Consider the following 26,449-nt stretch of genomic DNA (forward strand, 5'->3'; position numbering starts at 1 on the left):
TGAATAAAGAATAAAGTAATAATAATAACAATAATAACAACAACAACAATAATAATAACAACAACAACAATTAGGCCCCTGGGTGGGGCCCGACCGAATCTGGCGAAACAACTGGCCGCTGTGATACAATTGTATAATAATAATAACAACAACAATAACAACAACAATAACAATAACAATAACAACAACAACAACAACAATAACAACAACAACAACAACAACAAAACCAGTCAGTGGTATTTGTGACATATTTTTAAATGTTCAGTTAACTGAGTTTCATGTTTAATGAAGAGATGATGATAACAACAACAACAACAGCAACAACAGCAACACCCTCAGATTGGCTCTTTCCTAAATTACCTACATGGCCATTTCTAGTTCTTAGCAAATACAAGAGCAGAATTTGATTTCCTCCCCCCTTCAGGTGATGCTCTCACAGAGCCCAATCTATTTATCATAGAGGAGTGTCGTCTCGCCTATACTAAAGAATTTCAATTTGCAGGATACCTGCCCCGGAGATGCTTTTCTGTTGTTGACAGGACTTCTTTTTTTTTTTTTTTAAATGCATTAAAGCAGTAGAAACATTGCAAATGGCCACAAAACGTGCTATGTTTCTGTAAAATAATAATAAATAAATGGGCCCCTCCTGATAGCAGCAACCTCTGCACTGAAGGATGGCCTAATATCGCACAACACAACTGCCAGATATGCGAGGCCTTTTTTTAACCGAGCCTTCGCAGATTGCAGAAATGCATGCACTTTAAAAAAAAAGACATTTAACACTATGGCGCTGCGAAAATGACAGACTCTTGGCCTGAAGCGTTTTGGAACGTCGTACTTACTAGAAAATGACATTTCTCTCAAGGCTGACCGATTCGCTTACTCCTCACGTTTTTATTTAAGCGCGGAAGCAATCAATGTTGGCTTTCGCAGAGGCTGTGGAATATTTTTAGCTGCTCTGCAAGCATTCCTTTTTTTTCTCTCTTTTTTTTTTAACCCGTCGCAAAATAATGCAGGAGGTTACTATCGTGGTAGGTAGTGGATACGAGTCACATACCCAGTTTGAAATGCTCCAGAGTTAAAGCAAAGGAAAGGGAAAAAAAGACCCGGGGGGGATATTGCACGCGGTTTTAAAAACCAAACATCGTAGAATTGAAGTACCTGGGAAACGCACGGTTAAAAAGGCAGATTGCTACGGAGCCAAGGGGTTGTGAGCATTTTGAGCACTTTCACTTTCTCTGTGACAACACGGAGCACACTCTGTACCCTGTCAAACTGGGATTTTAAGTGAAAACAGAACTGTTTGTGATGTTTTGCAAGTTTCGCAGGACAATGATTTCCAAGGATATCAAAGAAGGAAACATTTCAAAGAGTCTCGCTTTACAATAATGTAAACAACCACTCGAAGGAAAATGGCAACGGGTGTTCAGTTTGTGTTACTCGGGGTAAAAAACTGTCAAAAGGGAACGACGTGCCAGCCGCACAAACACCGATCCTTTTTAGCAGTTGGCGAACTTGCAATATTCCCCTGCCATGCTAAAATGACTTTCCTGGTTTTGCCACCACGGGCACGAGATTGTTAAGCTTCCGAAATAATAGCAATTAAGAAGTGCTTAAGGGCTGCGAAGGAAAAGGGGAGAAATCACGCAGAGGATTATCTCGCTAGATAAAAGGAAACGCAAAGGACTTACATGGATGCGCTAGGCCTGGCAAGTTAAGTCCTAGGACGGCCGTAAACAACTCGAACCGCGAGAACACAAAAAGTGACTCACGGCAGGGACCCCGCCAGAGAATGACAGCCGCAACACAATTGCCGTGGAGAAGGCTGGAAGGGAAGCAGATTCTGCTCCGACAACAGCAGCTTTGCACTCGGGGCACCGACTGCTCGGGCCACACAAAGCAACACACCCGGTTGTTACATACCCTGTCAGCTCTGCTATACGACGACAACGCTACCGACAGATTTAAGGGACGGTGTTTGTTCTTGGGAAATTGACTGGGTCTACTTTGGGATTGAAGGGTAGCAGAAGGAGAGGATTCTGACTGGAAGATGGTTAGGGGTGAACATCCCGCAACAATTCGATTATTGCTACTGCAGGCAGTCCTCGACCTACGACCACAATGGGGGTCCAGAATTTACCTGGCTAAGGGAAACATTTGTTAAGTGAGTTTGGCTCCACCTTTCTCGCCATGGTTGTTAAGTGAATTGTGGCAGTTGTTAAAGGGACTAACATGTTGTTAAGTGAATCCGGCTTCCCCACTGACTTTGCTCGTCAGATGGTCGCAAAAGGGGATCGCGTGATACACACACACACACACACCCCGGGGCCACTGTAACCATCATAAATGTGAGTCAGGTGCTAAGCATCCGAATTTCGACCACGTGACCATGCGGAAGATGCAGCGGTCATAAGCATGAAAAATGGTCATAAGTCACGTTTTTCCTTGCCCTTGTTACTTCGAATGGTCACTAAATGAACTGTTGCAACTTGAGGACTAGCTGTGAAAGTAATGGACTTGCTAAGCCACATTTGTTAACAATAATACAGCAATTAAGGGATGGATAGTATGATTTAAATATAGCGTCTGAATTTTGATAGGGATAATTCAGCGGTCGTTATGTGTGAAAAACGGTTATAAGTCCCTTTTCATCAATGCCGTTGTAACTTTGAATGGTCACTAAATGAACGGTCGAAGACCGCCTGGATTTTGGAGATGTCATTTTGGCATGTCTCTCATTTAGAAGATATACGGTAGCATGTTAAATAGCTTAATTAATTCTGCTCCTGCAGATTTTAGGGAAATGATCACTTCAGATTTTTTAATTGCTTAGCCAACAATTGAACCCCGAGTTTCTGTTGCTAAGTGAGACAGTTTTTAAGTGAGTTTTGCCCCATTTTATGACCTTTCTTGCCACAGTCGTTAAGTGAATCATTGCAACTGTTAAGTAAGTCACGGGGTTGTTAAGTGAATCTGGTTTCCCCACTGACTTTGCTTGCCAGAAGGTCGCAAAAGGGGATCATGTGACCCTGTGACCATCACAACTACGAGTCAGTTGCCAAGAGCCTGAATTTTGATGACGTGACCACAGGGATGCTGCAACGGTCGTAAGTGTGAAAAATGGACATAAGTCACTTTTTTCAGTGCCGTTAAACAGTCACCAAATGAACTGTTATAAGTTGAGGACTGTAAGTATTTATTTACAGGGGGAAAATGTCCGGACCAAATATAATTTCTAATGTTGGATTTTCCCGCTTACCAGAAGGAGCCCCCTTGTGGAGTACTGTGAAGCTGTTACCATTGCATCTCCAGTAGAAGTCATTTTACGTCAGTACAGTAGAAGCCGTTTAAAGGCACAACAGGCTGTATCTTAACACACACACACACGAGGTTGTTAGGGGTGTTTTACCCTCATGGTATTAGTTTTCAGAGAGTAAGTTATCTGTGTATCAAATTTGGTTGAAATTGCTTGAGGCATTCCACAGTTATGCTGGAACACAGACACACACAGAGCCATTTTTATGTAATTTATAAAAAATGTAATCACATGTAACTGATTAAACACGTCATGCGCCTATTGAGTTTCTTGCAGGAACTGCTTGCCAGGCGAGAACCAGCTGGTTTAGTGGTTAAGGTAGAACGCTAGAAAGCACAGACTGTGAATTCTAGTCCCACCTTAGCCAGGATATCAGGTTGGGCAACCTTGGCCCAATCACCAGGAGACAGAGCGTTCTAGTCCCACCTTAGCCATGAAAGCCAGCTGGTGACCTTAACCCAATCACCAGGAGCCGGGGAGTTCTAGTCCGCCTTAGCCATGAAAGCCAATCGGGTGAGCTTAACCCAATCACCAGGAGACAGAGAGTTCTAGTCCCGCCTTAGCCATGAAAGTCGATCGAGTGAACTTAGCCCAATCACCAGGAGACAGATTGTTCTAGTCCCGCCTTAGCCATGAAAGCCGATCAGGTGAACTTAGCCCAATCACCAGGAGACAGAGAGTTCTAGTCCCGCCTTAGCCATGAAAGCCGATTGGGTGAACTTAGCCCAATCACCAAGAGACAGACTGTTCTAGTCCCGCCTTAGCCATGAAAGCCGATCGGGTGAACTTAGCCCAATCACCAGGAGACAGAGAGTTCTAGTCCCGCCTTAGCCATGAAAGCCGATTGGGTGAACTTAGCCCAATCACCAAGAGACAGAGAGTTCTAGTCCCGCCTTAGCCATGAAAGCCGATTGGGTGAACTTAGCCCAATCACCAGGAGACAGAGCGTTCTAGCCCCACCTTAGCCATGAAAGCCGGCTGGGTGACTTTGGGCCTGTCACTCACTCTCTCAGCCCAACCCACTTCACAGGGGAGTTGGCAACTAGCACATATTTATGACGGCTGCCCTGGGGTCATGGGGTCACCCTTCGTGACACCCCCCCCCAAAAAAATCTTGCTTCCAACAAGCAAAATCAAAGAGGGAAGCCAGATTAATGACTAAATGATTCACTTAACAACTGCAGTGATTTGCTTAACAACCGTTACAAAAGGTCATAAAATGGGGCAAAACTCACTTAACAACCTTCTTGTTCAGCAATGGAACTTTGGAATGGTCATTAATTCAAGGACTACCTGAACAGTGTTTAGCAGACATACCATGTTTCTCCGAAAACATGACCCACCCTAATAAGCCCAACCCTAATGTTTGGGCGGTGGGCCTAATATTACCCTGTTCTGACCCCCTCTTCCGTCTAGTAACGAATGCCGAGACAAGCTCAACTGGAATTCCACAGCACTTTAATTAACAGGAAACATAAACTTCGGTGGCTGAAAGCTCAAGCATAAACAAACAGATAAGAACCTTGGCAGCAACTCAGACTTCGACAGAGACAGATAACAGCTTCTCCAGCGTTATGAATGAAGTTGATTCCTGCAAACCAGACTCCTCCCCGAGTCCCTCCTTAAATACAATCTTGAGAGGAGCCTAATTACAACCAGCTGAGTCCAATTATCTTTTGTAACTGCGTAGCTGTTTTCTCCGTCGATCTGCCCGGCGTTGCCGGGCTTCCAGGACCACCTCCTCCCTTGTCTCCTCGTCACTACTCCAAGGCCTGACATCATGAGCACACTCCCTTCGGCTCTCACCGCTGCTCCTTGCCTCAGGCACCTCCTGGTGGCCAACCAGCCTCTCTGCGCCCTGCTCAGAGTCAGAACCCTGTCCAGGGTCCTCCACCTCTTTCAGAGCCGACTCATAAGGCCCCTCGCTGTCGGAGTCTGTTTGCAGCTCCAACGGCTCCTGCTGGGCCACAACATTACCCCTACCCTGAAAATAAGCCCGGGAGCGATGGGCGTGGCCAGCATGAGTGGCGGAGCGGGCAACTGTCCGGTTGCAGCCTGCTGGCCCCTTGGGGCAGCGCAAATACCGCTTTGGCCCTTCTCTTTCTGGGAGCAGCGCTTCTGCTTCTTGGGCCGTTTCCCCGAAACTGGCCAGCTGCTTTGCTTTTTCCCTCTTTTGGGGAGGCTCGCGGGAGGCTTTTTGGCAAACGGGAGGAAAATGGAGAGAGGGGGATTTTCCTGCCTGTCATCCATTCCTCAAGCTCAGGACAGACTGAGGGAAGGATGGCAGGCAGGAAAATCCCCCTCCCTATTTATGCAGTGTTCCAATATCTCAGGGGTTGCCACAAAGAAGAGGGAGTCAAACTATTCTCCAAGGCACCTGACGGTAGAACAAAATGCAATGGATGGAAACTAATCAAGGAGAGAAGCAACTTAGAATTGAGGAGGAATTTCCTGACAGTTAAAACAATCAATCAGTGGAACAGAGGTTGCCTCCAGAAGTTGGTTCCACCACAAAACCGCGGTCGACTAAAGCGCGCTCGACGAAACCGTGTACCTGATGTCATCACAGCGCGACGAAAAAAGCACGCTGTGAGCGGTAAAGCTAAAATTAACGCGTAAACCTAAACCTAATCCCCCGAAACCTAACCCTTAACCTAACCCTTAACCTAACCCTAAACCTAACCCTTAACCTAACCCTAAACCTAACGCTAACCCTTAACCTAACCCTAAACCTAACCCTTAACCTAACCCTAAACCTAACGCTAACCCTTAACCTAACCCTTAACCTAACCCTAAACCTAACGCTAACCCTTAACCTAACCCTAAACCTAACCCTAACGCTTAACCTAACATTAACTCTTAACCTAACCCTAACCCTAACCCTTACCTTAACGTGAATCGGCTTGCTTTAAAAGTGCTTTTTAAAGCGCCCTTTTTTCTCCGCGGTCGTATTTGTCGCGCTGCTGATGTACGCGCTTTAATCGGGCGTGCTTTAGTGGACCGCGGTTTTGTTGTGCCACGCAGAAGTTGTGAATGCTCCAACACTGGAGGTCTTTAAGAAGATGTTGGATAGCCATTTGTCTGAAACGGTATAGGGTTTCCTGTCCAGGCAGGGGGTTAGACTAGAAGACCTCCAAGGTCCCTTCCAACTCTGCTATTATATTGTATTTTCATCCTGCTCGCTAAAAATAAGTAAGGCCGCGTCAAAAAAATAAGGCGAAATAAAAATAACCCCCCGTGCTTATTTTCAAGTCTAAAAGAAAATAAGACTTGGTCTTATTTTCTGAGAAATATGGTAGTTCTTAGCCAAAAAGAGACTGATATAATAAAATAAACCACGTCCATGTAACCCTTTTTAATCATCAGTTACGACAAATGTCTTCAGATGTGAGCGTTACAGGCAGTTCTCGACTTACAACAGTTCACTTAGTGACCGTTTAAAGTTACAACAGCACTGAAAGCAGTGCCTTATGACCATTTTTCACACTTCACCCATGGTCACGCGATTTGGATACTGGACGACTGACACACACTTACGACGATTGCCATGTCCGTGTGTGTGGGGGGTGTGTGTGTCATGTGATCTCCTCTTGCGACCGTCTCACAAGCGAAGCCAATAGGGGGGGGGGGAAGCCAGATTCACTTAACAGCCGCGTGGGCTAACTTAACAACGGCAGCGATTCACTTAACAACCGTGGCAAGACAAGTGGCAAAAGGGGGCAAAACTCGCTTAAGCTAATTTCTCGCTTAGCGAGATAAATCCGGGGGCTGAAATTGTGGCCGTTAAGGTGAGGACTGCCTGTGTATCCCCTACGGATGCTTTGGCAAGCGTTTCCTATATTGATCCGTTGCGGCTGGGGAGCAGATAGCGAAGAAAGTAGAGCAGGGAGGATGCCTCTCAGATTCCAAGGGGACCCTGTCGCCGTCTCCCAAGCAAAGAGATCAAGGAGATCTGCCAGCTTTCTAAAAAGAGATTACTTCCAGGACAAGCAAAGGCTGCTTCCTCCTAAAACTCGGCCTTGTTGTCAGGGCAACAGAGGACGGTACCCAAGACGGAGCGTGGGCTGATTCAGGCACTGCAAAATGTTCACACAGAAGAGAGAATGCACCAGGCAGTCCTCGACTTACGGCCACATGAACTGTCCATGACTAAGGGGGGCGGTTGCTTTGTTAAGCGAGTCAACGGGTTGGTACATCGAGGGGGATAACGTTATGAAGTCAAGCTACAACTTTTCCCCAGGAATTGTTGCCTGGATCAGGGCACCTGGAACAAAATTTCGGCAAACTGCGAGTTTGCACTCTTTGGCACTATTCTTTTTTTTGACAAATATTTCAGCACCGTCAAGAGGTTATGTTCGTCAAGATCTATTTGTATTCGTACTGTTATTATTAATATCCACATTGGGAACATTACATGAAATAAATGAATTTTAAACATCAAGAAACCTCAAATATGGTATCTTTCAATCTCATGCAATCGCTTTCTTTAAAATATTCTATTGAATATAGAATAACAGAGTTGGAAGGGACCTTGGAGGTCTTCTAGTCCAACCCCCTGCCTAGGCAGGAAACCCTACACCACTTCAGACAAATGGCTATCCAACATCATCTTAAAAGCCTCCAGTATTGGAGTATTCACAACTTCTGGAGGCAAGTTGTTCCACTGATTAATTGTTCTAACTGTCAGGAAATTTCTCCTTAGTTCTAGGATGCTTCTCTCTTTGATTAGTTTCCACCCATTGCTTCTTGTCCTACCTCAGGTGCCTTGGAGAATAGCTTGACTCCCTCTTCTTTGTGGCAACCCCTGAGATATTGGAACAGTGCTATCATGTCTCCCCTGGTCCTTCTTTTCATTAAACTAGACATACCCAGTTCCTGCAACAAGAGCATGAAGCAAACTCCTGGTCCTAACAAAAAACCCTTTTATTAATTTTCCGTGAATTCTGCTCATTCCCATCCAGCAAAGTCTTTCAAGGGAGGATTTACAGTCACAGACCTTATCTGGCTTGGAGAGCTGCCAGGCCAATATCTGCAGAACTTGGCAAAGAGTCTCGGAGAGTCACGAATGAATTAAGCGAACTAATTGTCTCCTGCAAACTCCACTCCCCTTTTGCTCCTCTTTTAGTTCCTCTGGGAGGGGCCATTCATCGTCCACCTGTGGCTTTACTCCCAAGTCGACCCCTGTTCTTTAGCTGTTCCCTTCCTCTGGCAACTCTGCGCATGCGCACACTGGGAACAGGCTCCAGCTGTTCGTCTGCCCCAGTGATGTCTGACTCCGAAGGCAGCTGATAACTGGCATACAGCCCTGGCCCCCTCTCTGCCTCCGACACAGAGCCCTCGTCCGAGCCTTCCCCAGATTCCACGGCTGGCCCATGTTCCTCCCCAACCTCCTCACTGTCTGAATCTGCTGCCAGCTCCGCTGGCCACTGGCAGGCCACAACAGCTGGAAAGGTCGTAAGTGTGAAAAAATTAAGTCACTTTTTCAGTGCTCTTGTTAACTTCGAACAGTGATTAAAGCAAACTGTTATAACCGAGTGCTACCTGTACAGAGAGGTGCATCTTCTGCCCCCCCCCGCTCCCCCGCCTCAAATCGGCCACAAGCAAGTCCACCTATTTTGTTTCCCCCCCTCCTTCTGTTTAGAATTCCAACCGAGGGAAGCACATGAAATGAATGTCAACCATGAACAAAATGTGTCACTTACCGCAGTGGGACTGGAAAACCTGTGGCTTGATAACCTGATTGCAGGCATTGCACACAACTAGATAGAAATCATCATGAGCTGGATAATGGCCAAATAAGTGCATATCTGTGGGAAAGTTAAGAAATACATAGATACAAACATTAGAAGTCGTTCTTAGGAGGGAGAAAAAACCCAGATACTTCCTTTTTTTTTTTTTTTTTAAAGATTTTTATTAACAAACATGTAAAATACACACACACAAAAATTAGACGTACACCACATTTGCACAATACAATACGAACAGGAGCTTCCTGTTTTTTATAATAGCAATCATCAATCGATACCGCTCACCTTATATTATTTCCCCTTCTATTGTATTTCATTCGGATTTCACCATTCTTAACCCTCTTATTTTACTCATAACTATTATTTTTTTGAGTTTTGTTATATTCCTTCATTGATTCTTGTTTCTTTCCTCCATCCATCTATACCATTTATCCCATGTCTGGTAGAATTCTGATTCTTCCTTTCCCTGGATTTCTTTAGTTAGTCTGTCCATTTTAGCACAGTCCATAACCTTTCTTATTATTTCATCTTCGCTTGGAATTAATTTGTTTTTCCATTTCTGGGCAAAGGCAATCCTTGCCTAGATACTTCCTTTTCAAAAAGGTAAAACATTGTATTTTTTTTTTAAAAGCACCAAAAAAAGAAAAAAAGAAAAAAAAAGAATTAGAGACGATTGCATGCTTTATTCAGAAGTTAAGCCCTTCTGAATTTAGGGGATGTACAATAGGTATATATGCAGAGGTAACAGCAATAGCAGTTAGACTTATATACCGCTTCATAGGGCTTTCAGCCCTCTCTAAGCGGTTTACAGAGTCAGCATATTGCCCCCAACAACAATCCGGGTCCTCATTTTACCCACCTCGGAAGGATGGAAGGCTGAGTCAACCCTGAGCCGGTGAGATTTGAACAGCCGAACTGCAGAACTGCAGTCAGCTGAAGTAGCCTGCAGTACTGCATTTAACCACTGTGCCACCTCGGCTCATATCCCACTTCTCCATTCACACTGACATAATTGCCGTGTTCCAATACTTGAGGGGCTACCACAAAGAAGAGATGGTCAACCTACTATCCCAAAGCACCTGAAGGCAACACAAAGAAGGAATGGATGGAAACTAATCAAGGAGAGAAGCAACCTAGGACGAAGGAGAAATTTCCTGGCAAAACAATTAACCAGTGGAACTTCAGAAGTTGAGGGTGCTCCATCACTGAAGGTCTTTAAGAAGAGATTGGACAGCCAGTTATCTGAAATTGTATAGGTTCTCCTGCTTGAGCAGGGGGTGGATTAGAACAGGGGTCACCAACCTTCTGGACCTCAGGGACCACTAAATTCATAATTTTAAACCCTGTGGACCGCTAATTTGAATTAGTGGCAGGATGGGGTCCTTCAGGCACTTAACTTAGCCACCTGTTAGTGGGGAAAAGCGCCTGGGGTCAACCCTAGGTTTGCTCTCCATTGCAGCTAGGAATCTCAAATGCGGCCAAGAATGAATGTTTGTCTTGTAGCCAGCCCGGATGCTGGATCGGCCCCCTGCAAACACTGTCTTTTGAGGAGCCTGACCGAAGTTTTGCTCACCGCTCACTGAAGTGCTGGGACTCTCAGGAAAGGAGGGAGGGAAGAGCTGGAGATACTAAACAGGCAGCCAAGCTAAGTGCCTGAAGGACCCCATCCCATCAGCGAGCAAGAGTAATTGCTTCGGCGGGCTGTATCCGGCCCAGGGGCCGTAGCTTGAGGACCCCTGATTTAGTGCAATATAAAAAAATGCAAAAAAAATTCTGCGGACCACCAAACTTTTCCCACGCACCACTGGACTAGAAGACTTCCAAGGCCCCAACTAACTTTATTATTCTGTATTTTGAATGCAACAGCGGATGGCAAACAGGTTGCATCCAATTTCCAAAAGTCCCAGATTCACGGAATTGTGGAATTGGAAGACACCACAAAGACAATCTAGTTCAATATTTCGCAGTGTGCAAGAAAACCAATTGGTCCCTTCTTCATAATATTCAATGATGGGCATCCCATAACTTTCACTAGCCAAATTTCCACTGGTCTACAGATCTTTCTGTCAAGAAGTATGGTTATGTTTTACAGTAAAATGAATCTAGTGAACTGCCGTAGACCTCGACTTGAATTGAATTGAATTGAATTTTATTATTTGTATGCCGCCCTTCTCCAGGAGGGGACTCAGGGCGGCGAACAACTCAAAAGGGGGAAAGGGGAACATAAAACAGAATACAAATAATTAAAATAGGCAAGAATCACACAACCACACAAGTCGAGAGGGGAGGGGAACTCATCAACCCCAGGCCTGCCGGCAAAGCCAGGTTTTGACGGCTTTTCAGAAGGCCTGGAGAGAGGTGAGGGTCTGAATCCCTGCGGGGAGTTCGTTCCAGAGGGCCGGAGCTGCCACAGAGAAGGCCCTCCCCCGGGTAGTAGCCAGGTGGAATTGGCTAGTAGACGGAACCCGGAGGAGGCCAACCCTGTGTGATCTAATGGGTCTTTGGGAGGTAATTGGCAGCAGGCGGTCTCTCAAGTACCAGAGACTTACAACCACAACCCAAAATCTCCACTCCTAAGCAAGCCAGTTGTTAAACGAGTTCTGCCCCCATGTTACCACGTTTGTTGCCGTTGTTAAGTGAATGACTGCAGTTGTTAAGACCCAGTTGTTTTTTTGTTTGTAGAAATAGACTGAATCAATGTGTGAACAGTGTGGTACCTGAGTGTCACATACATTCTAATACACGTAAAACTGATAGTTAATCATAATTATGACTTTCAATCAACTTATGTTTTTCTAATAATAATAATAGACATTTATATTAGGTTGCAATCTACCGTTATTCAATTATTCCATGAATTCTCTTGTTGTTACTTTTATTTTATCATATAAAAATGTATACACTAATAAAAAAAAACTTGGGGAAAAAAGCCATAGCCATAGCAGTTAGACTTATCTACCTCTTCATAGGGCTTTCAGCCCTCTCTAAGCGGTTTACAGAGTCAGCATATCGCCCCCACAGTCTGGGTCCTCATTTCACCCACCTCGGAAGGATGGAAGGCTGAGTCAACCCTGAGCCGGTGAGATTTGAACAGCCGAACTGCAGAACTGCAGTCAGCTGAAGTAGCCTGCAGTGCTGCATTTAACCACTGCACCACCTCGGCTAACACAGTTGTTAATTAAAAGTAGCTTCGCCGTTAGCTTTGCTAGTCAAAAGGTCAGAAAAGGGGACCACATAACCCGTCATAAATATGAGGCTGTTGCCAACTGTCTGAATTTTGATCACGTCGTAGCATGGGGATGATGCAAGGCAACAGTCGGAAGTGTAAACACAGTGATTAGTCTTTTTTTTTTCAGTGCTGTTATTAACTGCGAACAATCACTAAACAAAGTCAAGGACTACCTATATGTACAATATTTCATGAGGATCACAATTTTCCTTCTTAGAGAGCAAAGATTTACTGAGTATCTAACATGTTCACGGAAATAGTTTGGGTTGATCCTAGCTGTATTGCACAAGCGTAGCTTTCAAAATATTCCAGCACCTGTGTTAAATCGTAAACCCCAAGAAAAACACCTGTATTTCTTTTCCTCGGAAATCGGATTTGTTTGTTCCCTATTTCAGTTTCTTGAATGCTTGGAGAAAAACTTCGTGGTTGTGAATCTCTCGTCTAATAATATTAAGTATCGGTTTGATTTAGTCACAAGCTTTTGACAAATAAAGAGAATCCTAACTGGGTGATCAAAATGCCACGGTTCCACCACAAAACCGTGTTCGACTAAAGCGCGCTCGACGAAACCGCGTATCTGATGTCATCACAGCGCGACGAAAAAAGCACGCTGTGAGCGTTAAAGCTAAAACTAACACCTAACCCTAAACCTAACCCTTAACCTAACCCTAAACCTAACCCTAAACCTAACCCTCAACCTAACGCTAAACCTAACGCTAACCCTTAACCTAACCCTAAACCTAACCCTAACCCTTAACCTAACCCTAAACCTAACCCTTACCTTAACGTGAATCGGCTTGCTTTCAAAGCGTTTTTTAAAGCGCCCTTTTTTCTCCGCGGTCGCTGTTGTTGCGCTGCTGATGACGTCAGCGACGCGCTTTAATCGGGCGTGCTTTAGTGGACCGCGGTTTTGTCGTGCCACAAATGCCACAGAAGGGGGGGGGAGAAAATAAAGGAATACAAACCTAGGAAATATTTAAAATCACAAGGTTAAACACTCGGCGTCACAGGAAACAATGGAAGGATGCCACTAATATCCCCAATGGGGCATTTCTCTGCAAAGAACGTTACTAATAAGAAATCGGTGTAGCCCTTTGTATAATGATGCTATAAACCCTCATGCCAAAAAAAATATCAATATAAAGTCTCCAATATACTTCTGGAAGAATTTGGAGGGATTATTTTTTTTTTACACACAGAATGAACATGGTGTGTTATATTTTGAGAAGCACAGCAAAAAAACACTTCAGTGCTCTCGAAGTGGAAGGAGGCTATAAAAATAGAAGCCACGTTTACAAACCCAACTGTTCCCTATCCTTCTCTGAACAGTTATTATTCAATAATTTTACGCGGTGCTCACTTTAGTAAGGGTAAACTGAGCCCTCAAAACGGGGGTGTCAAACTCGATTTCATTGAGGGCCGCATCAGGGTTGGACCTTGGGGGAGGGAGGGGCAGGGAGGATGTGACCAGCTCGATGTCACTCATGTCGGGGGCGCCTTTCGTAGTCTGAGCGCTCTGCCGGTGAAAACAGACTCCTGAGCTCCGTTTTCACTGGCAGAGGGTTGCAGGAGGCCATAGCAGCAGAAAACAGAACTCAGGAGCCCGTTTTCGCTGACAGAGGGTTGCAGGAGGCTGTCACAGCTGAAAACGGAGCTCAAGAGCCCATTTTCACTGACAGAGCGTTGCAGGAGGCCGTAGCAGCAGAAAACGGAACTCAGGAGCCCATTTTTGCTGGCAGAGGGTTGCAGGAGGTCGTAGCAGCAGAAAACGGAACTCAGGAGCCTGTTTTCGCTGACAGAGGGTTGCAGGAGGCTGTCACAGCTGAAAACGGAGCTCAGGAGCCCATTTTCACTGACAGAGCGTTGCAGGAGGCCGTAGCAGCAGAAAACGGAACTCAGGAGCCCATTTTTGCTGGCAGAGGGTTGCAGGAGGTCGTAGCAGCAGAAAACGGAACTCAGGAGCCTGTTTTCGCTGACAGAGGGTTGCAGGAGGCTGTCACAGCTGAAAACGGAGCTCAGGAGCCCATTTTCACTGACAGAGGGTTGCAAGAGGCCGTAGCAGCAGAAAACAGAACTCAGGAGCCCGTTTTCACTGGCAGAGGGTTGCAGGCCGGTCTTTCACTGTTTCTAGGGCAGCCCCGCTGGCCAGAGCTAAATAAATACTCCTTTACAAGATACATGACAACTGAACCCCACAACATAGGGTATGAAATAGAACAAGTTTTCATCTAAAAATAAATAAATGGATTTACAGCTATTTGAAATAGGTGTGGTGGTCTCGTGGTTCAGTCGCTAAGTCATGTCTAGCTCTTCAGGACCCCAATGGAGCAGGGGTCTCCAACTTTGACAACTTTAAGACTTGTGGACTTCAACTTCCAGCTTTTCTGGCTGAAGATTTCTGGGGGGTTGAAGTCCACGTCTTTTTTTTTGTCAAAAAGTTTTTTTTTAATCTCTTACATACAGTAACAGATATACATTCACATAGTTATTTATTTATATTTATCACTTTTATACATTTATTTTTCCATATATAATATACATTCCGGATTGCTTTGCTTACCATCCTATACCCTACTTTTTCTTTCTTTTCTCCCTCCTCTACTTTCTTCTTTCCTCCTCTCCTTTCCCTTTCCTTTTTTCCCTTGCCTCTCCCCTACTCCTCTCTTATTCTTCTCCTCCCTACCCTCTCTCCTCTTTTTATCCCTTCCAGCCTTCCTCTCCTTTCCTCTTCTTTCCCTCTCCTCTCTTCTCTTCCTCTCTCTTCCTTTCTTTTTCTATTGTTGTGGTTGTCTCTTTTCATCTCTCCACAAGTCTTAATGTTGCCAAGGTTGGAGACCCCTGCCATGGCCCATAGTACGCCAGACCACCCTGTCCTCCATGGTCACACAAGAGTTTCTCCAAATTCACATTCGTTGTGTCGTTGACCCTCTCTAACCATCTCCTCCTCTGCCGTCCTCTTCTCCTCCTGCCTTCCATCTTCTCTTCCCCAAGGGGTCCCCACTTCTCGTTTGGTGGCCAAAGTCTTTGAGCTTCAGCTTCGGTACCTGCCCTTCCCCAAAACACTCAGGGTTGATTTCCTTTAGATGAAGGGTTCTACTACAGAAGTCCAGTTATGGTTAACCAGCCGACACAATTTTGGAACTTCAGGTCCCTGTTCAGATTGATTACAGTGGTAATCTGTGACTGGGAAAAACAACAACGTTTCTGCTTTTTAATAAATCAGGAACCCAAAGCCATTTCTCCAAAGATAATCTAATGATGCATCTGTGTTGAATGATCTGACGATATTTTAAGTGGAGGGGGAGGAGAACATAACAATTTAATTTGTAGTCGTCCTGTCTTATAATTGAGCGCTAAGAAAAGTACAGCAGTGTTCCAATATTTGAGGGGCTGCCACAAAGAAGAGGGGGTCAAACTATTCTCCAAAGCACCTGAAGGCAGAACAAGAAGCAATGGATGGAAACTAATCAAGGAGAGAAGCAACTTAGAACTGAAGAGAAATTTCCTGACAGAACAATTAATCAGTGGAACAACTTAACTCCAGAAGTTGTGAATGCCCCAACACTGGAAGTCTTTAAGAAGATGTTGGATAGCCATTTGTCTGAAGTGGTATAGGGTTTCCTGCCTAGGCAGGGGGTTGGACTAGAAGACCTCCAAGGCCCCTTCCAACTCTGTTATTCTGTTATCTATGGTCTCATTCCTGCAAACACTACACAAAATACACAGGCATTTTTAGAAGCAAAGATACTAACCTTCCTGGCTCTGCATGAGTAAAGTGCAAGCAATAAAACAGCCAAGAGCTACTTTATTATGACTAATAAACTAAACATTAAACAAAACCATGCATTTAGCAAAGCAGCATTACAGTCAGAGAAGCCACAAAGTAATATTATTTTCAGTAATATCGCATTAGTTAATGTACTAGGAGTACATTACAAACTGGCATTGTTTTATGACTTAAAATCTCAACGCCAAACTCAGGCCAGTTATCTGTATTTTTAAAGAAGAGCGTAATGCTGGAAAAACCTTTCCTGTGTAATAAAAAACCCTGAAAATAAAGGGGTCAGTTATTACTGGAGTTTTCCATCCATTCATACGTGGGATCTAAGTAATTCTTTAAACTTGCAAGCAATCGATCGCGCCTCTACCCAGTTATCAATGTAAAAGTAATACTCAATTCACAATCCTGTCCTGTTGCCACAAAGATCAACAATCTTTCTTTAAAAGAAAGGTATTTTTAGGAGTATAAGACGCACCCTTTTCCCTCAAAAAAGAGGCTGAAAATCTGGGTGCGTCTTATAAACTGAATACAGCACTTTTTGCCTCCCGAAACCCCATCCCCTTCACCAAAATGGCCGTGCAGAGCCTTTAGGAGGCTTCCAGAGTGCTCCTGGGGGCTGGGGAGGGCAGAAATAAGAGAAAAATGGGCCGTTTTTTGCTCGTTTTTGCCCCACCCACCCCCACTCCCCAGAAGCACTCTACAAGCCCCCTAAAGGCTATTCATGACCTTTTTAAAAAAAAAATAGCCTCTTCAAAATCTTGGTGCGTCTTATACTCTGGTGCGTCTTATACTCCGAAAAATACGGTAAGTCCTTGACTTATAAACCACCAATGAACCCAAACTTTTTGTAGCTAAGCGAAGCAGATGTTCAGTTAATTTTGCCCCATTTTACAACCTTACTCGCCACAGTTGTTAAGTGAATTAAAGTGAATATGGCTTCCCTTGATAACTTTGCTTGTCAGAAGGGTGTAAAAAGGGGACTGCGTGATCCCGGGACAAGGCAAATGTGGGTCCATTGCCAAGCATCCGAATTTTGATCACGCAACCATCAAGGTGCTGCACTGGTCGTAAGTGTGAAAAATGATCATATGCCCCTTTTTTCCAGTGCTGTTATAACTTCGAATTGTCCCTCAATGAACTGTTGTAAGAACTACCTCTATTGCTCATTCTCAGCATTTTTATCTTAGACTAGGGTTCAAAAGAAAATAAGACCCTGTCTTATTTTGGGGAAAACACGGTACTAGTTTTACAAAAGAAATACGGAAAGATATAAAGAAGAAAGAGAGAGGCATTGTCCCCATTAGATCTTCATACCAAAGTACCGGCTGAATCTCATGGGCCACAATGGCAAGGATTAAATGTAATAAGAATTACACAAACGTGGGGACCCTGAGGTATTGTGAATCTGGAATGAATCTACCTCCATAAGGTTCTCTGAATTCATGGTACTTCAAGTAGAGAAAGCATCTGGATTAAATTAAACAGGCTAATTACCAGGAGGGACCTCTTGGTAGGAGTTTGTTACAGATAAGCTAATCAGTCAGAAGAAGTAGATAAAGCCAATTACTGAAGCTTCGCAGGAAACCATGAAGTGGTTGCGATAGGAGGTTACCAAGGCCACCTTGGAAGGCTAATTTCTGCCAAAAAAACAACATGCCCAATAGATTTTTCACTTGAGTTGGTGAAACTTTTCTCTATCAAAAGTTAAATAAGGTAAAAAGTACACAGTGGCTATAATTTACTCTTGTTTTCGGGAAAGATTGTGAGATGACACACAACGTTCTTATTTGCACACCTACGGTAGAACAGGTCCACAAATGCTTGGCTAACCTCAATCAGATAACTAGCGTTATGGGCTCGACATCAAGTCCGAGAGAAGTTGCTTATTAGGTACCACCGGAATATTTCTCGGGGTCAAACACTACGATGGAACAAAATTGGGTGTGGGTCAAAGGTGATAAACAGCTGGTTTGTATTGGTTTGGGCAAACCGGTAGCTCCAGTTGGCCCCGCCGACACGCCCCTGCCCCGTCCTGTCCTTTATTTCCTGATTTCTAGCTCATCTCAATCGCGCGGCACAGCTGATTTCCCCCCCCCCTCGCTGTTCTACTTACCATCGCTGACTTGGAAGGTAAGCAGCTGAGCTTCTAAATGCTCCATTTTCAGCATTGTATGTGTGCACAAGAAGCATGTGTGCGCACAAAGCATGTGCTCACCGAACTGGTTGTTAAACCGGCAGCATCCGACCACTGGTGTGGGTGGCTATCGACTTAACTAACACCCAAGATGACAACACACGATTGTAATCTTAACCTAAATGGGTGGGAAGGCTGGTCCAAGAGGAACAAGATACCATCAGCAGAATGTACAATCTTACATTTAGGGAGGGAAAAAATGTAGGGCACATTCGCATGAGGAGAGTGTTGTCGCTTGGAAAGACGGCATCGAAGCGCATAGGTGTGACCACTAATGATGAACTGAACATATGCCAACAATGGGAGATATCTGGTGGAATGGTTGATGTGCTTTAGGGTTGCATTGGAAAAAGCAATGAATCTTAAGATGGGGGTGTCAAACTCAATTTCATCAGGGCTGTGGTTGACCTGGGGGGGACGTGGCCATCAGGGTGGGCATGGCCAGCTTGACACCACTCCCCAAACTGCTGGCATGTTTCCTCTTTGCATTGGGTAAACGGGGCTGAAGCCACACTGGCCGGATTATCTCTCTTCGCATTGAGTAGAAGGAGACGGAGACACGCCGGCCCGATGATTCTTCTTCTCAATCGGGAAGACTCGGCCGAAGCAATATGGGCCAGCCCCTTACATTTTCCAGGAAGGCCCCGCAGGCCGGATACATCGCGGGCCAGATACGACATCGTGGGCCGGATACGACTATATCGCGGGCCGGATCCGGCCCACGGGCCTTGTGTTTGACACCTCTGATCTAAGACATGTGACGTACTTATTTTGCACTACTGTGTGGTATAAGGTTGTACCTAGAACACGGCGTATGATTCTGGGCGCCGGAAGGAAGAAGACAAAGGAAATTAAGGGGAAATAGGTTGAAGCAAAGTGGAACGTTCAACCTGGAGAAAAGAAAACTGAGAGGAGGTATGATACTAATGTTGTGGTAGACAAAAGGGTACCCTAAAATAGTCAGGAGCTATTTTTCATTGTCACTGAAATTAGACCAGAAAATATTGCAGCTCCCTGGATTTTGCTTAAATAAAAGAGAAAAAAAAGTACAGTGGATATAACAGTGGAATAATCCAGTGATGAAGATATGGAGTTTTCTACCTCTAGAACAGTGTTTCTCAACCTTGGCAACTTGAAGATGTCTGGACTTCAAGTCCCAGAATTCCCCAGCCAGCAAATGCTGGCTGGGGAATTCTGGGACTTGAAGTCCAGACATCTTCAAGTTGCCAAGGTTGAGAAACACTGGCCTAGAGAGTGTTCACCAATGGGTATGTGCAAATACTCAAGGAAACGCAACGTGCAAAACCACCCTTCCCCAGACCAAGAAGGCATTCGGCCAAGAGGTTGCACAAACTTCACAGCCAGAGAGCACTTTGTGTAGAGCAAGGAAATCTGATTAAGCAAGGAAGCCAAAGAGGCAATCAATAAACAGGCCAGCTAAGTTCGCTGACATTTCATTCAATGAAACAACGATGACATACTAAAGTTGTGCGTTCGCCAATGGTTTTGGTGCCTGGCTAATCTCGTAAAAGCTTCCGTTTCGAAGAGCAAAAAGCGCCGGTCGCTCCGATGAAAAAGCAAACTCTTCAGACACATATTTGGAAGCAAATCTTATTTAAGTTGCCTTCCACTTGGGAATGTACAGGTATATTTCGTGTTTATCCTTGGCATGGCAAGGACAATAGTTCTGTCATAACCGTTACCTCCGTAGATGTTCTAGGTTCTATCATATCTCAAGGCCTAAAATGGACACCTAACATCAAAGACGTCATCAAAAAAGCACAACAAAGAATGTTCTTCCTGCGCCAACTCAGGAAGCTCAAACTGCCCCAAGGAGCTTCTGATTCAGTTCCACAGAGGAATGATTGAGCCTGTCATCTGCACCTCCGTAACTGTCTGGTTTGGCTCCGCAACCCAACAAGACAGACACAGATTTCAGAGGATAATCAGATCTGCAGAAAAAACAATGGCTGCCAACCTGCCTTCCATCACGGACCTGTACACTGCAAGAGTCAAAAAGAGGGCTGTGAAAATATCTACAGACCCCTCGCATCCTGGGCGTAAATTGTTTCAACTCCTACCCTCAAAACGACGCTATAGGGCACTGCACACCAAGACAACTAGACAGAGGAAGTTTTTTTCGCAAACACCATCCCTCTGCTAAACAAATAATTCCCTCCACACAGTCAAACTATTTACTAAGTCTGCATTGCTATTAATCTTCTGCATTTTACAAATTGCACTTGAACCTAGATTTTTAATGTCTACTTGATTTCAGATGATGTGTCTCTATGTGTGTATATGTACACACACACACACACAAATATAAATAATGTAAAACTGCTACAAAGTAATCTAATTACTAACAGAATAACAGAGTTGGAAGGGAACTTGGAGGTCATCTAGCCCAACCCTCTGCTGAGGCAGGAATCTCTATACTATTTCAGAAGGTTCAACGAAAAAAGAGCAAATGAAAAAACCGCGCCCGACTAAACCGCAGTGACAAAACCACGAGTTCTAAAGCGCTCCGACGAATGAGCGCTGAATCTCGCCGACAACAGCGTGGCGACAGAAGCGCGCTGTAAAACTAACCCTAAACCTAACCCTAAACCTAACCCTAAACCTAACCCTAAACCTAGCCCTAAACCTAACCCTAAACGTAATGCTAACCCTAAACCTAACCCTAACCCTAAACATAACCCTTACCTTAACTTCTCCAATCTCTTCTTAAAAACCTCCAGTGTTGGAGCATTCACAACTTCTGGAGGCAAGTTGTTCCACTGATTAATTGTTCTGTTAGGAAATTTCTTCTTAGTTCTAGGTTTCTTCTCTCCTTGATTAGTTTCCATCCAATCCTTCTTGTCCTGCCCTCAGGTGCTTTGGAGAATAGCTTGATTCCTTCTTCTTTGTGGCAACCCTTCAAATATTGGAACTCTGCTATCGTGTCACCCCCTACTAAAGAAACTACACTGATAAAGGCCAAATTCTAAATATCTATTACATTTTAAAGCTCGCCGAGCTGGCAAAGAGGCAAAACACAATTAAAAATTTCTGGATAAATTGCAATTAAAATATAGATTTCCTACAATAAAGCTTGCCTTGCAAAATTCAATCATAACCGCTCCATGCCTTTGGGGTCATAATTGATCCCAAAGGACTAGAAGGAACTGGTAAAAGCTCTCCCTTCCTTCCAAAACCTTTATAATTTCATACATTATACATTCCCTAATAATAAAAGGATTAATTAAAAGGCCCACAACAAATCCAGTGGTATGTTGTGTTTTCTTTTTATTCAAGAATTTCATACAGAGAGACAATAGCAATAGCAATAGCAGTGGACTTATATACCGCTTCATAGGGCTTTCAGCCTTCTCTAAGCGGTTTACAGAGAGTCAGCATATTGCCCCCAACAATCTGGGTCCTCATTTTACCCACCTCGGAAGGATGGAAGGCTGAGTCAACCCTGAGCCGGTGAGATTTGAACCGCTGAACTGCTGATCTAGCAGTAGCCTGCAGTGCTGCATTTAACCACTGCGCCACCTCGGCTCATAATCCACAATCCAGCCTACTAACTATTGGCGGAAACGAAAAAAGGCCTGGAGGAACGTTGTCCATGGGATCGCGATGGGTCAGACACAACTTCGCAACTAACAACAACACCTCCACACCTGTATGCAGACAGAAAATCTGCTCCTGTCACTCCTTCAACAATATACCAATCCAGTTCTTTTTTTAAAAAAAGAAAAAAAGAAATTGCAATATCATCCCAGCCACTGTGAAGAAACAGTGAAATTCATTCCGTGCTGTATAACTTTGCTATCACAAACAGCCTGAGGGAAGCACATCTATTTTCAGATTAATAGGATCACTTTATCAACACGGGGAGGCCGACTTGGAAACCTCATCTGGAAGAGGGAAATTACAACATCTAAGTAAAACAATAAAAGTTCTCGTATATTAAATCATCACAAGCTTCCTCCTATCCTCTTCCACAGCCTCCAAAATAATTATTCAAGTGGTAAACAATCATATTTAGGATGGCTTCACGTTTTTATGATCTCACTACATTAGGTTACCCATTTAATAATCCTAAAGTACTCAAATATATTTTAAAAAATGACCTGTTAGAGAACCCAAGGAAGGTCTCCGATCAAAATAGGCTATACAAGTCGCCCTTGACTTACGACAGTTAGTTTAGTGACCATTCCAAGTTACAACGGCACTGAAAAAAGTGACTCATGATCATTTTTCACTCTTATGACCACTGCAGCATCCCTATGGTCATGCGATTTTCATTTTGGATGCTTGACAACTGTTTCATATTTACGACAGTTGCAGTGTCCCGGGGTCATGTGTTCCCCTTTTGCAACCTTCCGACAAGCAAAGTTAATGGGAAGTCACTCCCTGCTTTCGCCCACACATTCGCTCATTTAATGCGCGGGCAAATGCTTGTTTGTGTGGGCATTTAATGCGTGGGCAAATGCGTGGTTCGTTAAGTGCACATGAGGTATCTCAGGGTGGGGAAGGCCTAGGGCAGGGGTGTCAAACTTAAAACTCCGGGGCCGGATCCAGCCCGCGAGGTGCTTGGATCTGGCTCACGAGTCCAACCTGAAAATAGCGAAGGATTGGCCTGAAGTGACTCTGCCAGTGAAAACGGAGTTCTCCCAAGCTCAGTTTTCACTGTCAGAGGGTTACAGGAGGCCATCCCAGCTGAAAATGGCGCTCAGGAGCCTGTTTTCACTGGCAGAGCGCTTGGGCCATTCAATTTTGCCACTACTAAGGTTGTTGGACGAGCAGGTACAAAAACAGCCAGGAAAGTGATTGAAGCCTTGGAAACAGATCCCTCATCAGTCAACAGGAATGCTGATTTACCCCCCAGCTTATTCAAAATTGAATGTTTTTTTTTTTGCTACCGTTCCTGCTCCCACCCACCAGACCCCTCATGCGCTATTAAACTTACGCAGCCACATTAAAAGTATTAATGCATAAAATCAAAACCTCATTGTCCTAAATTTTCAAAACGTAACAATAGCTTACATTTCAGTACCGTTTCCTTTGCTCGTTTTATGTTTTATTGTTGCTAATTTGCCCTCGTGGCATTTGGAGAATCAAAGCAAAGAAAGGCTATTATTAATTCTTACAGCTGAGCCAGCCATTTCAGAATCACTATATTTCCCCAGCTTATCCTCCCGGAACTTAAAAAATGTTACTTTTAATAATCCCGTCCTGTAAGTGATTTAACCAAATTAAAAGCACCACTGCCAAATCGGTTTCAAACTCACCCTGGATGAGAGCAACATATGGGAGAACATATTTTTCAAATAATATCTCCCCCACCCCCACCCTCTTCCATTTCTTCAAATGTTTACTTCATTATTAATTGGCTCACATATCATAAGGACTACGGTTCTTCTTCATTTAAGTCCCTCCTTAAAAACTGAGACACCATCTCGGCTCTCGCACAATTCTTCGACCAAAGCAAAATGGCAAAAAAAAAAAAAAATGGAATAAAATAAAATCTGCTGTCTGCCAATTCTTTCTTTAAAGCAATGGTAAGAAGCAAAATTTTCCTTAGGGGTGTCCATTTTCTGCACCCTCGGAATTCTCTTTATATAGAGCCGAGGTGGCGCAGTGGTTAAATGCAGCACTGCAGGCTACTTCAGCTGACAGCAGTTCAGCAGTTCGGCTGTTCAAATCCCACCAGGCTCAAGGTTGACTCAGCCTTCCATCCTTCCGAGGTGGGTAAAATGAGGACCCGGATTGTTGGGGGCAATATGCTGACTCTGTAAACCGCTTAGAGAGGGCTGAAAGCCCTATGAAGCGGTATATAAGTCTAACTATTGCTAACTATTGCTATATTATTTGGAAAAATTAACCAGCCACCCCTTGATATCCTGGTATTCCTAATGTAACTACAGGGGCATCGACATCCGAGCCCACACAGTCAGCTCACGAAGAAGAGCGAGAACAGCGAGAGGGGAAAAAAATCCTTCATTCGTTCGCTGGTTCATTTATTCATATATTTATTCATATCGTTTTTTCCCTAATACATCTGTGATAAAGAAGGCAGGTATTTTTCGAGTATGAGACGCACCAAGATTTTGAAGAGGCAAATTAAAAAAAAAAAAGTTTTTTGCTCTCTGCAGGCCGCCCAAAATCAGCCCAGTTTTCATGAAAACAGTCCCGTTTTTTTGTCAAAAAAAAGGGGCATGCATAGCCTTTAGGAGGTTGTAGAGTGCTCCTGGGGGCAAAAAACGAGCAAAAAAGGCATGCATAGCCTTTAGGCGGCTTATAGAGTGCTTCTGAGAGCTGGGGGGCAAAAACGAGCAAAAAACGGCCTGTTTTTCACTCATTTTTGTCCTCCCCAGCCCCCAGGAGCACTCTGGAAGCCTCCTGAAGGCTATACCCGGCCATTTTTGCAAAGGGGGTGGGGTTTTGGGAGACAAAAAATGCTGTATTCAGTGTATAAGACGCACGCAGATTTTCGCCCTTTTTTGAGGGAAAAAGGTGTGTCTTATACTCCGAAAAATACGATAGTTCTCACCTAGAAAAAGTGACATCGTTTTCGCACTGAGAACCACTGCAGCATTCCCACGGTCATGTGATCCAAATTCAGACACTTGGCAACTGACTCATATTTATGACGGTCGTAGTGTCCCCTTTTGTGACCTTACGACAAGCCAAGTCAATGAAGAAGCCAGATTCACTTCACAACGGTGTTACTAACTTAACAACTGCAGCGATTCCCCTTAACAGCTCTGGCAAGAAAGGCGGTAAAATGGGACAAATTTCACTTAACAGCTGTCACACTTAGTTCAATGAGTTGGGCTCGCTTGGGGTTGTACGTTGAGACCTGTGTGGTGGCCCGCCAGTGGGCAGAGGAGCTGGTGGCAGACTCAGACAGTGGAGCAGTTGGGGAGGAACATGGCCAGTCCTGGAGTCTGGGGAAGGCTCTCTGAGTCGGAGACAGATATGGGGCCAGGGCCGTCCAACAGTTACCAGCTGCCTTCAGAGTCGGAGATCAGTGGGGCAGAAGAACAGCTGGACCCTGTTCCCAGTGTGCGCATGTGCAGAGCTGCCAGGAGAACAGCTAAGGAACAGCAGGCGACTCGGGGGTAAAGCCACAGGTGGATGGTGAATGGCCCCTCCCAGAGGATATAAAAGAGGAGCGAAAGGGGAGTGGAGTTTGCAGGAGACAATTAGTTCAATTCATTAGGGTGAAGATCTGTTCCTGACTTCTTGCCAAGTAATTGCTGCTACAGCGTGGAGTTTGGAAGATATCGGCCTGGCAGCTCTCCAAGCCTGATCAAGGTCTGTCGTGAAATCTCTTGAAAGACTGTTGGCCGGGACTTTGCTGGAGAGGAATTCCCATTAACCTAAATAAAAGAGATTTTATCGGGACAAGGAGTCGGCTTCGTGATTTTGGGAAGCCTCAGAACAGCCCGCTGCTTTTGGATCTACTGCAAATTGCAACTTAGAAAGTATGGCGGCCACATCAGGACTGAATAGGCTGTGTCATTAGCAGAAGTTGCATCCCCTTTACAAAAAAAGTGAAATTTAACTGCTTTTGGGGGGGGGGGGAGATTAGGGGGGAATAATTTTTACTGGTTTAGACAAGGAAGTATACAAACACCGATGGACTGTTTCTGAAGTGAGCGATTTACTTCTCAGCCAGGAAATATGGCGCCTATATAAGAAGTGCAATAAAAAACGGGCAGACAATTAAAATTGTGGAGCGAATGTTCTACTTGTACCGTGCAAATTTATATTTAGATTCACCGGGCGAACCAACAAAGGTCCCTTGTCCTTCGGCTGCATCTCACGGAATGAGATAATCAGCAGAGGCTCACTAAAAATTGCTCAGAAGAATCCACGAGTACCAGTAACGCAGAGAGACCATTAAACGAAAGACAAATAATAAATCACCTTAATAGCTTTGTTGAGTGCCGAAACGGCAACCTTCAGTAATTAAGAGGGGTATTAAATCATCCCACCTGAAGTATGAATAATCTTTGGCTTTGATACTACTAAAGCAGAATTCCAAATGCAAAGAGAGGAAAGGGTATTTCCTAAAATGTATGGCAGGGGTGTCAAATTCAAGGCCCGCGGGCCACATCCGGCCCACGGGGCGCCTAAATCTAGCCTGTGGGGCCGCCCAGGAAATGGCAAAGGACTGGCTCGC

The 26,449-nt window shown here is 44.5% G+C and overlaps 1 protein-coding gene across 3 annotated transcripts in view; it reads right to left on the reverse strand.

Moving 5' to 3' along the window:
• The window catches only part of ATXN7L1 (ataxin 7 like 1), a 64,863-nt gene that overhangs the window by 28,672 nt on the left and 9,742 nt on the right, over positions 1 to 26,449 (reverse strand). For 2 of the 3 annotated variants that reach the window (XM_087722317.1, XM_087722315.1), the window contains exon 3: positions 9,019 to 9,123. In XM_087722317.1, the coding sequence (XP_087578443.1) occupies positions 9,019 to 9,123 (105 nt within the window). Of the gene's footprint in view, positions 1 to 1,691; positions 1,922 to 9,018; positions 9,124 to 26,449 lie in introns of those variants that run through there. The other variant, XM_087722316.1, reaches the window with a different exon arrangement.

The sequence above is a fragment of the Thamnophis sirtalis genome, unplaced genomic scaffold (assembly GCF_051295495.1).
Source record: "Thamnophis sirtalis isolate CommonGarterSnake01/CBP01778 unplaced genomic scaffold, rThaSir2_p1.2 scaffold_9, whole genome shotgun sequence".
In the NCBI taxonomy this organism is placed as follows: domain Eukaryota; kingdom Metazoa; phylum Chordata; class Lepidosauria; order Squamata; family Natricidae; genus Thamnophis; species Thamnophis sirtalis.